Source organism: Anabrus simplex, chromosome 1 (assembly GCF_040414725.1).
Source record: "Anabrus simplex isolate iqAnaSimp1 chromosome 1, ASM4041472v1, whole genome shotgun sequence".
NCBI classification, from domain to species: domain Eukaryota; kingdom Metazoa; phylum Arthropoda; class Insecta; order Orthoptera; family Tettigoniidae; genus Anabrus; species Anabrus simplex.
Genome location: NC_090265.1, coordinates 1,198,464,434 through 1,198,478,146, shown reverse-complemented (window position 1 = coordinate 1,198,478,146; position 13,713 = coordinate 1,198,464,434). Strand labels below are relative to the sequence as shown.

Below are 13,713 nucleotides of genomic sequence, written 5' to 3'. Positions count from 1 at the left end.
TAGGCTCATTATTTAACTCAATTTTGAGGTAGGGCACAGGTGCGGGGGAATCCGCCGCAATCCTAAGACACTCTTTGGGGCATTCAAAAGATAAATCTGAAGACTGAGTTTTCCCTGAATTTTCGACCTGTTTACCAGGGGCTGAGCCTCGGGAAGCTGGATTAGTCGACTCAGCCGAAGCCACTAGTCATTTTTTATTATTGGCATTGGAGGAAGTGGCACCAGAAGTTGAGCAGGAGGGGGTGCTATTCGAATTTGGGCAATTCTTGGCGATATGTGAGAAAGCCCCACATTTAAAACAGCCTTGCGATGACCCTGTTCCATTCCTTGTTCCACTAGATTTAATTAATGGACACTTGTTCCGAAGATGGTCAGGGGACCCACAAGCATAACATTTACGGACCGTGATGGTTCGGCGAGGTGTAGGTCGAAAGTTACTTGATGGCGGAGGGGGCTCCCTGGCAACACGTAATGTGTCCGCATACCTAACCCCTTCGGCTGACACAGCCAATGCTTCAAGTTCAGAGAAGGTTTGCGGGCACGCCGCGAAACACAAATATGACCTATAGGATGGTGAAATACCTTCCACAATAGCCTGTACAATCTGATCTTCCGGAAAATGAAGAGCAAACACCCTGGTATAGAACTTAATATCTTGGATGAAAGTTGCCAAGTTTTCGTCCAACCGCTGTACACGATAATAGTACTTCTGAATCAGGGATGACCTCGCACGAGCAGGAATGAAATTTGCAAGAAGGTGTGCATGAAAATCTTCAATAGATGACTGTTCAGCTATTGCTCTAACAATTTTGTCCGAGAGAACACCAATTGCATAGGGATAAATTATCTGCAAAATTTGACACGGAGAAAGAGAAAAGACAAGGGCATGATCCTGAAATTCAACTAAAAACCTTAAGAATGAAATAACTTCACTGGTAGTGTTAACAGAAAACTTCGAAATACCTCTAAGCAGCATGGCTAATGGATGAGGCAAACTACTGAAACCTGGTGACATAGTATGTAGAGGTTTAAGTGCCGAGGAAGCTAATTCAGAACGTGCGTTATTCACCGGGGTATGACGCTCGTGTTCGTTATCTAATGGGGCAGAGATTGGTTGCGCTCCAACAGCTTTCCTATTTCCTTCTCCTTTAGGAGGCTCTTCCTCTTGAACTACGTTTATCGTAGCAGGTTGGTCGGTTTTGGGAGGAACTTCCCCAGTTAACAATTGGGTAACCTTACTGGACAATTCCGAAAGACTTTCGAGAACCACACTAGCTTCCTTCCTCTGAACGTCATTCAACTTCAGAGACAACAGATCGTTAACTCTATTAGGAAAATGAAATAACCTGGCTTACACACGTTTAATTTGATTAGGAGAAGGATCATTTTCTTCAAAAAAACTAACTACAGATGCTAGCTCAGTAGTATTGTCAGTGATCGTGGAAAGAGAGTCGTCAATTTCTTTCTCTCCCAAAGTGGGGATGGAAATGGGCAAATCAAGGGACTCTCTAAGCTTATTTGTGTCTACCGCAACCGTGCCTCCAGATTGCACATTTCTAATAGTTAATTCATAGATCAACTCCTCCTTGCGCAAATAGTTAAGATGGAGAAAATCGCGAGGGCCGGGCATGATGACAGAACAATTTTGAAAAAGGAAAAATCAAAAATTCCAGCAACTGAGAAAATTGTTAGAGTTCGAATCAAAGCAATGTTTAGCCGTCAAAAGGGCTAAATTGAGACCCATTCAACCACGCTCTGCTACCACTTGTTCCGAGGTATCTGTGGAACGGCAGAGGTGAAAGAAGGTGCGGGGGTGAACAGGTCCCATAATACGAAATTAAAGTTAAGATAAAATTTAACAAGGTTATATTTTCTTTTAAAGATTAAGAAATAACAAATAGAACAGGTACTCAGTAGCCGAATCACAATTCGAAAATGTACAATTACAATGATTACAGGATTTTGGGCTCCGAGAGCCAGACACACAATTCTTGAGCTATAAGCCCAACTTTACAATATACACAATTCAACAAAGGGGCAGAAGACCCCAATCATGCCCAGGAGCACTTGCTCCCAATTACACCGTAAAGCCTCCTCGAGGTGCGCAGAAACAAAATTTAAGAAAGACCTACCTGCTCTTAAGTTCGAGCCTATCAAAGGCCACACCAAACTCCACTTTCAAGTTGTCCTCGAAGGGGTAAAAATACCCAACCTACTGAGGCCTATTAAGTAAAGAAACAGGTCAATTATATGGCCTCTAAAATACCAACTTGAGAGGAGGCGTTCTTGCACTCCTAATACACTTTATATAAAACCTACTTGGCACTAGGCCGTTACTGCAAGGGCTAATCCCATACTAAAGATGTGACTTTTAGAAGGAAACAATTTACATTACGTTAAGGCAGAAACGGTTGTGAAAATAAGTTCACCTCGATGCAATATGAGTGGGAGCTCGAGAGGGTTAAGCACTCTCTATCCCAATATGTAGTTTAAAAGATAGAATTGATACTAGGTGTCTTTACATTTTAGGGGAAAAGTTACATGGTAGAACGGCTTCGGACCTGCCCCGAGAGTTAAACTGCTGAGCTAGCAAGAAAAGAAGTTATTAAACGGCCATTACCTGGTGGCTGAACTGCTGCCCGAAGAAAGAGGCGTTTCCCGCCCCCTGCTACGTACTTTACGCACTGATAGATGTTACTGAAGTGGCCCGGAGACCCGAAAATCAGCAGTTTATAAACCCCCGCGGAAAGTTCGAGGCATTTCAGGAATGAGAACACCCTCCCACAAGAATTTTATTGGCTAGCGTTAAGCAACATATTCAAGTTGAAGAAGATACACCTGATTGGTCATAAATTAATTAAAGAAATTCGAGATTTGCTACATTCAAATCTGGCGGAAAGAAGGGGTTAATATTGCCAACATAAACAATAACTGAAAGAAATTTAACAAAGAACAAACTTATGAACACAAAATTTCTTCAAAAACATAGTTCTTTCACTTCGCACTAGGGTGCATAATTGAAGTTCTTCAGTTGTGCCATCTGGAAGAGAATGTCCACACTTCTTACTACAGGTAAAACAAAAATACATCGAAAACAACCCAGTTCAGAAACTTCAAAATTTACAAGTAGTGACATCTTCTGAGAAACTAGAAAATTAACACAGTAGATAAAGTTCAGACTTCCTCCAGTAGAGGAGTTTCAACTGACGCAAAGTTTGAATTAGCGGCATGGAGGTGTACCACCCGGTACAATTATTATTATCATTATTATTATTATTATTATTATTATTATTATTATTATTATTATTATTATTATTATTATTATTATTATTATTATTATTATTATTATTATTATTATTATTATTATTATTATTATAGTGTAACAGTGTTATGTTTAACTGTGTTCTGCATAGTTCGCTATGTTCTGCACAAAATTAATTTTATTTCACTTACATCGCTTTACGCACACTCAAAATAAACTGACCGTTCGGAACCGAGCGCACGATAACAGCGTCGATACCTCGCCGTGTTCATGAATATTTTCGAGAAACATTTTTATTGGCGGACGTGTATACTCCTGTCCTAAATGTATGCACAACTTACTGTGCTAAATGTGGCTTAGATTTTGTAAACTTCATCTGTCTCAGTGACGGGGTGTCTACTCAACACTGACTCTCATCTTCATTTATATAGGCTATAACATATTATGCATAAAAGGATGTCTGGTCACAAAACTGATCGAGCCTAATATAGGAAACACAAATAGGTAATGTGGCGAAAAGAGAGGAGAGGAAAAGAACAAGAGTAATCTCACTAGGTGGGTTAAATCTGATTTTGAGGAAAAGGGAGGAGAGGAAAAAAACAAGAGTAATCTCACTAGGTGGGTTAAATCATTTTAAAGAAAAGGGAGGTTAGGAAAAAAACAAGAGTAATCTCACTAGGTGGGTTAAATCATTTTAAGGAAAAGGGAGGTTAGGAAAAAACAAGAGTAATCTCACAAGGTGGGTTAAATCATTTTAAAGAAAAGGGAGGTTAGGAAAAAAACAAGAGTAATCTCACAAGGTGGGTTAAATCTGGTTTTGAGGAAAAGAGAGGAGGGAAAAAACAAGAGTAATCTCACAAGGTGGAGTAAATTTGATTTTGAAGAAAAGGGAGGATAGGAAAAAAACAAGAGTAATCTCACAAGGTGGAGTAAATTTGATTTTGAAGAAAAGGGAGGATAGGAAAAAAACAAGAGTAATCTCACAAGGTTGGTTAAATCTGATTTTGAGGAAAAGAGAGGAGGGAAAAAACAAGAGTAATCTCACAAGGTGGGTTAAATCTGATTTTGAGGAAAAGAGAGGAGGGGAAAAAAACAAGAGTAATCTCACAAGGTGGGTTAAATCTGATTTTGAGGCAAACATACATGAGTCTTCATTCTGTCTGTTAGGTCATCAGCCCAGAGGCTGGTTGGATCCTCAAATAGCACCACCAAAAGTTATGCGGTTACAAGGAAACCACAAAAACCAATGGCAGCACCAAAATGAGGCGTACTAGGCAAGACAAGGAGTGAGGTAGTTTGCCATTGCTTTCCTTACTGGGTCAGAAAGTGCTATTGCAGCACGACTGACCCTATGAGCAACACCTTTCATAACACTCAGATGCACTAGTCGTGCTCTGAATGCCATTACTCAGCACCACCCATACCCCAGCAGCTTCCATATTGTCACAGCCATGGATGAGACTGGGACTTCAGTGAAAGCTACACTTTACTCTGGCCTGTGCCAAAAGATGGATACAAAAGTACTGTATCCATCAAGAAATGGCAGCAGGCAAGAGTCTTCATTATAGACTATTATGCCTTGCAACGTTCAGGTTGCATATCCTTGTGAATTTACTTACCGCCGCCACAATCCTCTATTAGTAACTGGTTCTGTGGTCATGTTTAGTTATATTCCTATTATCTTCAAATCATTAGAAAATGAGTCTAACCATTGCCGTCTCGGTCTTCCTCTACTTCTAATACCCTCCATGACCCATTCAATTTTTCTTCTATGTAACCTATCCTCCTCCATTCGCCTCACATGACTCCACCACGGTAACCGGGTACAGCTTCATCAGTCGAGTTCACTCCCAACTTGGTCTTTATCTCCCCGCATTGCTCCCATCTGTTTGTACCGGCGATCATTCTCGCTGATTTCATGACTGCTAACTTATGAATAAGACAGCCTTGGTCCGAAAACAGACCGGTGTAAAGATAGTCTCGTCCGGGAGCTGACTTCCTTCTTTCAGAATACCGTTGATCGCAACTGCGAACTCACTGCCTTAGCTTTACAACACTTTGATTCAGCTCACTTACTATACTACCTTACTGGGAGAATAAATATTCTTAATACTTGAAATTATACATGTTCAAGCATTATAATGCATTTTCAACCTCACATTCAATTTTCTTAGGTTTCTCACCTACTGACATCACTTTGGTATTGGAAAGGCTAATTACCATTGAACCTATTTTCAAGTCTCAAGATATTAGACTGCAGGCTTTCAGCGCAATCTGCCATTAAGACCAAGTCTTCGCCGTAAGCAAAATTGCTTACTGCATTTCCACTTAACTCAGTACCAGCCTGCCACTTTATACCTTTCAGTGGATGATCCATGTAAACTATGAAAGGTGAAACATTACAGTCTTGTCTAACCCTTGTAAGTACCTTGAACCTAGAAATAATATTTTAGCATCAATTCTCACAACATCCCAATTGTCAACATAAATTCCTTTGATTGATTTTAATAATCTGCTCTTAACCCCATAGTTCCACAGTATGCGAACATGTTTCCCTCGGTAAACGAGTTTAATTCATATTTAAAACGTTAATACTAATACTTAATACTTTACGTTAATACTAAAACGTTAATATTTTCCCGAAATTCCCGGACAAGGATTCCCTTGAAGGAGCCGTCTCTTGGAAATTGAGCACTTAGCATTTCTTGTTTACGGTTTCCCAAAGAGATGAAATTTCAGAATTCCTAAGTCTGCTTCACAGAATGAATTGAAAGTTGGTGCAGGATAGTGCAGGGATTATGACCCTATAGCTAACAAAAAAGCTTTTTTCTGTATTATTTATACTAATATTATAAAGAGGAAATATTTGTTTGTTTGTAACGAATGGGCTCAAAAACTACTGAACCGATTTTAAAAATTACTTCACCTGTAGAAAGCTACATTCCCAGTGAGTAACATGAGCTGTATTTTATTTTCGAAACAATTCGAGGTGGGGGGGGCACGGGGGTGGGGAGATATAAAAATAATGGGCTAATATAGGCAAAATATCGAATTTGTCATACAAGAACGAGACAAAGCTCAATTTAATCCTCTTGACGCAAAGAACAAAACTCGGTAAGCCCTACGGGCCCAAAAACCATGTTTTAGGGCCCTAAAACCAACCGTTACGGAGATATTGGCACCACACTACCCCTCCTCTAGGAATCGGATAAAGTAATGAACTGCCGTAACCATGGCAACGTCAGCTTCAGGATTCTACAGCAGCGAAATTATCTACAACTAGTAAATGTACCCGTGCTTCGCTACGGTACTCGACATTGTGTACGGATATCGAAGTAAATTAGTGCACATTAAGTGAATAAGATTTTTAAATTGGGTTTGTCTTGGCTTTATCCGAGAATCAGTATTGTGAAAACCACAGACGTTGTTTCCAATGAAAGTGTGATTTGCGGAATTGCGATGATAACGGCAAGTCCACTTGTTTACTGCAATTCACAACGAAGAAAGTAATTTTCATTTAACGGCAGACCCCATTGCCTAGTGCGCGGCCAAAATCGATTTGGGGAGGTTTCATTACAATGGCAGACCCCAGTTCCTACTTTCAGATAGATTACAGTTGAGGAACTTTTATTATATTTGCAAGGACCTTCCTTACTGCCAGTCAAAAGTGAGTTGCGTTCTTATCTTTATAATGGCAGACGCATTTTCTAATGTCAGTCAGCTTCCTGCCAGTCACACCGAGTGGGTGAGATTCCATTATAATAGCAGGCCACCATGCCTATCGTCAGTCACATTTTAGATGGGTCATTTTATTTATAATGGAAGACACGCTCCCTAGAGTTCTGCTAGTCGAATCGAGAAGGGAATTATGCATTAAAATAGTGCACAAGAGATGGAGGACCACCCCATTCTTATTGCCTGTCAAAGTCGACGTGGGGAGGACTGAAAACAATAGCAGAAGTCCTCCTTCTGACAGTCACTATCGATTTGCAATGTATTTAATACCAATGGCAGCCAAACCCTTTCTAGATTGCTACAAATCGACGTCAATGAAAGAATATAGTCGTCATACGGAAGTATAAGGATGTTAACCATCATTTACAGAATAACTGCTGCTAAACGGTACATCAAATCGAAAAACGGATTGTACGATAAGACGAACTTTCTGGCCATATCTTGGGGTCATCAGCTTCTCCCGTACCAAGTTTCACATTTCTGAGATTTCTGGAAGTGCCTCATTAATTCACGTCTTTTTTCATTTTTAAATATTTATATATACATCGCTCCAGCCCGACTTGCTTTTATATAGATATATGACGGATAAGCATGAGCACGTTGAAAAGTGCAGACTTCCACTTCGAGATTCATATCTCATAAACGGTTTATGATATTAAGAAACGGTTTGCGCCATCAGACGCCTCATTTATCGCTCTACATGTTTGTTTCTAAACCATATCCTCGTATCTCCCATATTAAGGGGGTAAATCTAGTTCAAATTTTGAATAGGGTGAAATTTGGGTGCATTTTTAACATTTTACATTACTTTTTGCCTACTTATGTATAAGCTAGAATCATGAAATTTGGTCCACACATGTACCTTAATCGTGCCAATGTGCGCACACAACGTGATGGTCCTATCATTCTTATAAGTGTGTCAAACAATGAAATATACTTGTAAAAATCACCAAATTTACGAACAATCCAGAAATACGGCCAAATTTAACGTATAAGGGAGAGAGATACGACAAAATGTCACAGGACCAAAGTTGTAGATCACTCCGAATTGAAGCGACATTGTGCCATCCGTTTTGTGATACGACTTACCGTTTAACCAAAAAATAGCTCAAAAGGAATGTCTACACAGTCATTAAAATTGCCTCCATATTTCGATATCTTTGGGGGTAAAAAGTGAAAAATTTGAACATCTGGGAATTTTCCCGTCGGTTAGGGACCAAAATCTATAATTTCACCAAATTTCAATTGTCTACCTCGTCTGGCAGGTTGTGCCGCCATCTTGATTTGGGGGGATGGGGGATAAAAATTAGGAAATTCCCGAAAATTTTTAAGCCCACGAAACCTATAGGTTATCGTTTTGGATATACTATACGACTGTGTTCTTATGCTGAGCCCAAAATTTGAGCCCCCCCAGCGTGCCCCCTTCAGGGAATTTTGAGAATTTCCGATTTTTCTAGGGATCCTAGAGTCATCAGTTTCCCCCGTACCAAGTTTCAAATTTCTGAGATTTCTGGAAGTGCCTCATTAATTCACGTCTTTTTTCATTTTTAAATATTTACTGTATATATACATCGCTCCAGCCCGACTTGCTTTTATATATATAGATAAATCACGAAATCTTAACATGTTACAGACATGAAAATTGATATTTGTAATCCCCTTTAAAAATAAAAGAACACAAATATTCGTTTTCACAAAATCCACTTAAGGGGGGGAGGTGTGTGAAAAGAAGTGAGGAAGGAGTTGAATTATTTATATGAGGATACCGTACATATATCTCAAAAAATGAAGATGTTACAGACTTTAAAATTGGTACTTGGAATCTCTTTAAAAATGAACACACCCTTTTTGGAAAATCCACTTAAAGGGGTGAAAAGAATAAAAAAGCGTGTGAATTTTTTAAAATGAGCATCTTCTTCTTCTATCGCTTTACCCACACCTATGAGGTTGCAGCTACGAACTGTGTCGCACATGAGGATTTGACGCTGTTTTACGGCTGGATGCCCTTCCTAACGGCCACCGTATGCGTAGGGATGTAATCTATACTTCTATACTAATATTATAAAGATGAAAATTTGCATATTTGTTTGTAACGGACAGACTCAAAAACTACTGAATCGATTTTAAAAATTACTTCACCTATAAGAGCTACATTGCCAGTGAGTAACATGGGCTGTATTTTATCTTCAAAACAATTCGAGGGGGGCGACGACGGGAGATATAAAAATATATAAAATAATAGGCTAATATAAGCGAAATCGATTTTGTCGTACCAGGACGAGACAAAGGTTATTTTAAGTCCCTTGACGCAAAGAACAAAACTCGGTAAAACCTTCGGGCCCGAAGACCATGTATTAAGGCCCTAAAACCAACCGTTATGGAGATATTGGAACCACACTCTCCCTGCTCTAGGAATCGGATAAAGAAACGAACGGCCGTAACCATGGCAACGTCAGCTCCAGGATTCTACAGCAGCTAGATTATGCATGTACGTTTGGGCATAGCTGCCAACCAAAATTGATACACGTATGACTTATTATCTGGAAAAGAAATAAACTGTTGTGTAAGACGCTCAAAGCACTCCTTTGGGCGTGGATGGAAAGGGAGTGAAGTATAAAAATAATAGCCCCGGAGATCTCCTTAGTACAGCGACCAGCGGTTGCCGACGGACCTCCGTTTTTACGTACTGGCTTAGGTTTCAGCATTTTGCGGAGTCTGTTACCTATAGTTTAAACTACTTTCTATCAAATAAAGGAGTAGTAGGATCACTGATGTTATTAGTGCCGATATTTTGGTCCACTTTTACGATCATCGTAACCATTAAAACCTATATACTGTACACAATTGCCAAGATGGTGCGCCCATGACTTGAAAAACTTCTCATCATTTATACTCAGATACATTATATGATGTGTGACATGAGAATTATAATTCTCGATAATTATAGTAGTTTCTTTTATGCATCGCGTATTTCCTTGATCATTTATAATAGTTACGAAATGTCGGATCAAACAAATATATCTATATAAATAAAAATGAATCGCTAAATGTGTTGCTAAGCGCAAAACTCGGGAACGGCTGGACCAGTTTGGCTAATTCTTTTTTTCAAATATTCGTCGAAGTCCGAGTAAGGTTTTTACGAAGAGAAAAATTGGAAAAAATGCCTGGAAAAACGTAAAAGTCCCATTTCTCTTTTTCCATTCAAACTGTTCGTCTCTCTTTCCTTCTCCCACGTTTGCGCTTAGCGCTGTCCTCCTCTAATCCAGCGCATTTGCCAAATGTCCGTAAATCTGAATGTTATCGGTTAAAATGGGTGAATATGGGATTATGTACAAAATTTCAAGCCGCATTTGATGCCGTTAACAAGAAACGGTTTACAAAATAATTGAGTGTGAAAACGTTAAAATAATGGAATGTTACCTCAAATGCAAAATCTTCATTGCATAGAACGTATCATGTCATAACTCCTATTTTATATTCACTATATTTGTAATTTTTTCACTGCTGGTAAAGGAACATTTCAGCTCGACGTAGATAAGTTTGTTTTTAAATTTAAATGATAAGAACATGCACTATTTGTGTTTCATTTCAGTCATGTTCAGAGATTTTTATGTGCAGGCACGAAAATGTCAGTCGCTGGCCAACTTCTTTGCTATTGAATTTGCATGGGGGGTCAAAGCGAGGCAAATGGTCTTCGGATATGGAAGATATTAAAACAAACCCCAAATTCTTTTCTCGCTTAGTTCTCAGTTTGTGACAGGAAAAACGTCTCCTTGGGTTTTGGTTTCGCGCGTGACTCGGCTGGCTGGCTGTCTCGCTGCCTCGTCTGCCGGTACGGATCTCCCAAACATACGCTCTCCAGACAGTCGCATGCAGTGTCGTGTTTTGTCATAGTTGGAGACCTTTGTCTACCCTGATTGTTTTTAAATCTTCGCTTCTCAACAAACAAGTTCATCGATTTCTTTGGTTGATTGATTTATTTTGTGTGTGATTCCATACACAGTATACTCATTTCCAGACTCATGCCGCCTATAATACGCGGGCGGAGCAACTTCGGTCGAAGAACTCGAAATGCTACAAGCCAAGCTAATTTTCAGTCTAATCGAACTGCACAACAACGTGAAGAGTGAAATGAAACTGAAAGGATTCGAATATCACAAACCTGTGCAGCGCGTCGTTCAGCTAATAATCTTGCAAGTTTGAATCGAGCTGCTTTCAGTTACGATGTTTCAATTGACTACAGTGCCTATCAATGCATTACTATTGGATATGAACTCAGTTTGCCAATATTGTAAGGCATTGAAATACAAAAATGAAGCCGCTGGATTGTGTTGCGCAAATGGCACAGTGAAATTAGTGCCATTGATTCCACCACCAGATCCATTGTACTCATTGATTTCAGAAACAGGAACAGAATCCATACATTTCCTTACAAATATTCAAAAATATAACAACTGCTTTCAAATGACTGCATTTTGGGGCAACAAATGTACTTCGGGACAATTTCATGAAAACTTTCAAGGTAACATATAACAAGCAGATTTATCCTCCATATTGCTTTGTTTACTTTATTTTATAGTTTTTGTGACAAAAATAATAAACCTGTCCTTCTTAATTTACAGATACAAGGCCAAATATATCCCAGAGCAGTACGGACTAAATTTGAGTTCGTTCCATTGTAATCTATTTTTGACAGAACTATGTCTGTCGGGTAAGCTAGTTCAATAATATTTATATTTGTGGTACTATCTAGCGGAAATATACTTACACTAAACCTGCAGCTTTGTGAAGGGAGCAGGTATATCTAGGTGGGAATGAAGGAAAAACATGGTAGCAAAAGATCTTAGAGGTCGACGCTAATTAGGAACTAATATTCCGAGGCCCCATGAAGAAAAGAAGAAGATACACTATAATTCCAAACATGACAAATAATTCCTACGTACTTAAGTAGATAAATACACCAGTGATATAAATATCTAATGAAGTCAGTCACACCGATAGTATGAGTAACTAAAGTCAGTTTCTGATAACCCGTACGAAGAACGGGTACTTCTGCTAGTGTTATTTATAATCACATACCTCAGACAACATTGTTACCATTTTTGTTAATAATTTTTCGCGGAAATAAACAGTATAATACGATGATAGTAAATACCTTGATATCGTGAGTACCAACTGTCGCAGTTTATCTCGTCCGCACAGGTTTCGTTGGGGAATAGTGGTATGCAATCACACTGTGAGTCACATACGTTGGCGAGCCTGATGCAGCGTCCGTTTGGACACAGGAAGTCATTCTCACCGGTACAGTTTTCACCTGCAATATCAAGAGACCATTCTTAGTTTGCCACCTAATTTTGAATAAAAATGTTACGAATTATAAATCACAAAAAAGAAGAAATCATGTAGGGGGCACAAAATCAAGGCTTGTGGACAGATTACCAACTAGAAAATAATTCTGCTTAAAGGTTTAAAACCGTTACAGGTAGACGAAGATTAATCAGGACGTATCAATGCGAAGGTAGTTGTCCGCTCAGTTGTGGAGTATGTACAAAAGTCAAAACATTATGTTTCCTTTTCTTAAAATCATAGAAATTGTAAAACAATACAAAGTGGATACATTAGTATTTGAATCATTTCTCCAATTTTTCCTGTATCACAGTTCTGCCTCATCATTCACCATAATGGTCAGTTTGTTCATTCATGTCATGACAAATAGGGGAAAATATTATTCAGGAAACTCAATCGTCAAAAGTTACTGCTATCTCAATCGGAAGCCAAATTTTGGTCATGCTAGCCCGGGAGGGCAATATAGCAAGTGGAGATGCAATTCTCCCCTAGTAAGTCGGCACTGCATTGTGCGTATCATAAGTATGGCTTGCAGTGGTGTCGCTACCGGCGTGCTAGCCGGCCAGTGTCTTGGAAAAGGTGCGGTATCCAACTGATGAGCCCGTGCCGCACTCTGGGCGAAACACTGGTAACTTTTGACGATTGAGTTTCCTGAATTTTATCTCTAGCTATCTCAATCGGCAGCCAAATTTTGGTCAGGGACAAATATTCATTTATATGAAGTGGAGTTAGGGATTGGAAAAATTTACCAAGAGAAATGTTCAATAAATTTCCAAATTCTTTGAAATTAGGTAAAACGCAGATAGGGAATCTGCCACCTAGGTGGCGGCCCTAAATGCATAACAGTGGTGATTGATTGATTGATTGATTGATTGATTGATTGATTGATTGATTGATTGATTGATTGATTGATTGATTGATTGATTGATTGATTGATTGATTGATTGATTGATTGATTGATTGATTGATTGATTGATTGATTGATTGATTGATTGATTGATTGATTGATTGATTGATTGATTGATTGATTGATTGATTGATTGATTGATATGTAAAAAAGTAGCCTTGCTACTCTTCAAATTATTTCATTCATCTATTTATTCGATGCGTTCATTTGTGGCGAATTTAGGGCTCACGGCCCTCTCTTACACTGAACCACTTAAAACTGAATATAAACTTCAGAAAAACATGACATGCGTTATCGGTAATCCTAACCACATTCGCTCGTCCATTCATACTGACATTCACATAAGCTGGTTATATATTTAATAGGTAATCTCGGCAAGACCGCTTAAAAGATGCTAAAAAGGTGAAAATTCTAACACTAGCTGGAAAGGATTCAAAAGACTTGCACCAGACACTTGAAAGGA

The 13,713-nt window shown here is 39.0% G+C and overlaps 1 protein-coding gene across 1 annotated transcript in view; it reads right to left on the bottom strand.

Moving 5' to 3' along the window:
* LOC136858487 (G-protein coupled receptor GRL101-like) overlaps window positions 1-13,713 on the bottom strand; it is an 826,319-nt gene that overhangs the window by 298,486 nt on the left and 514,120 nt on the right. The window contains exon 7 of the mRNA XM_068225625.1: window positions 12,153-12,311. Within this exon, the coding sequence (XP_068081726.1) occupies window positions 12,153-12,311 (159 nt within the window). The remainder of the gene's footprint in view (window positions 1-12,152; window positions 12,312-13,713) is intronic.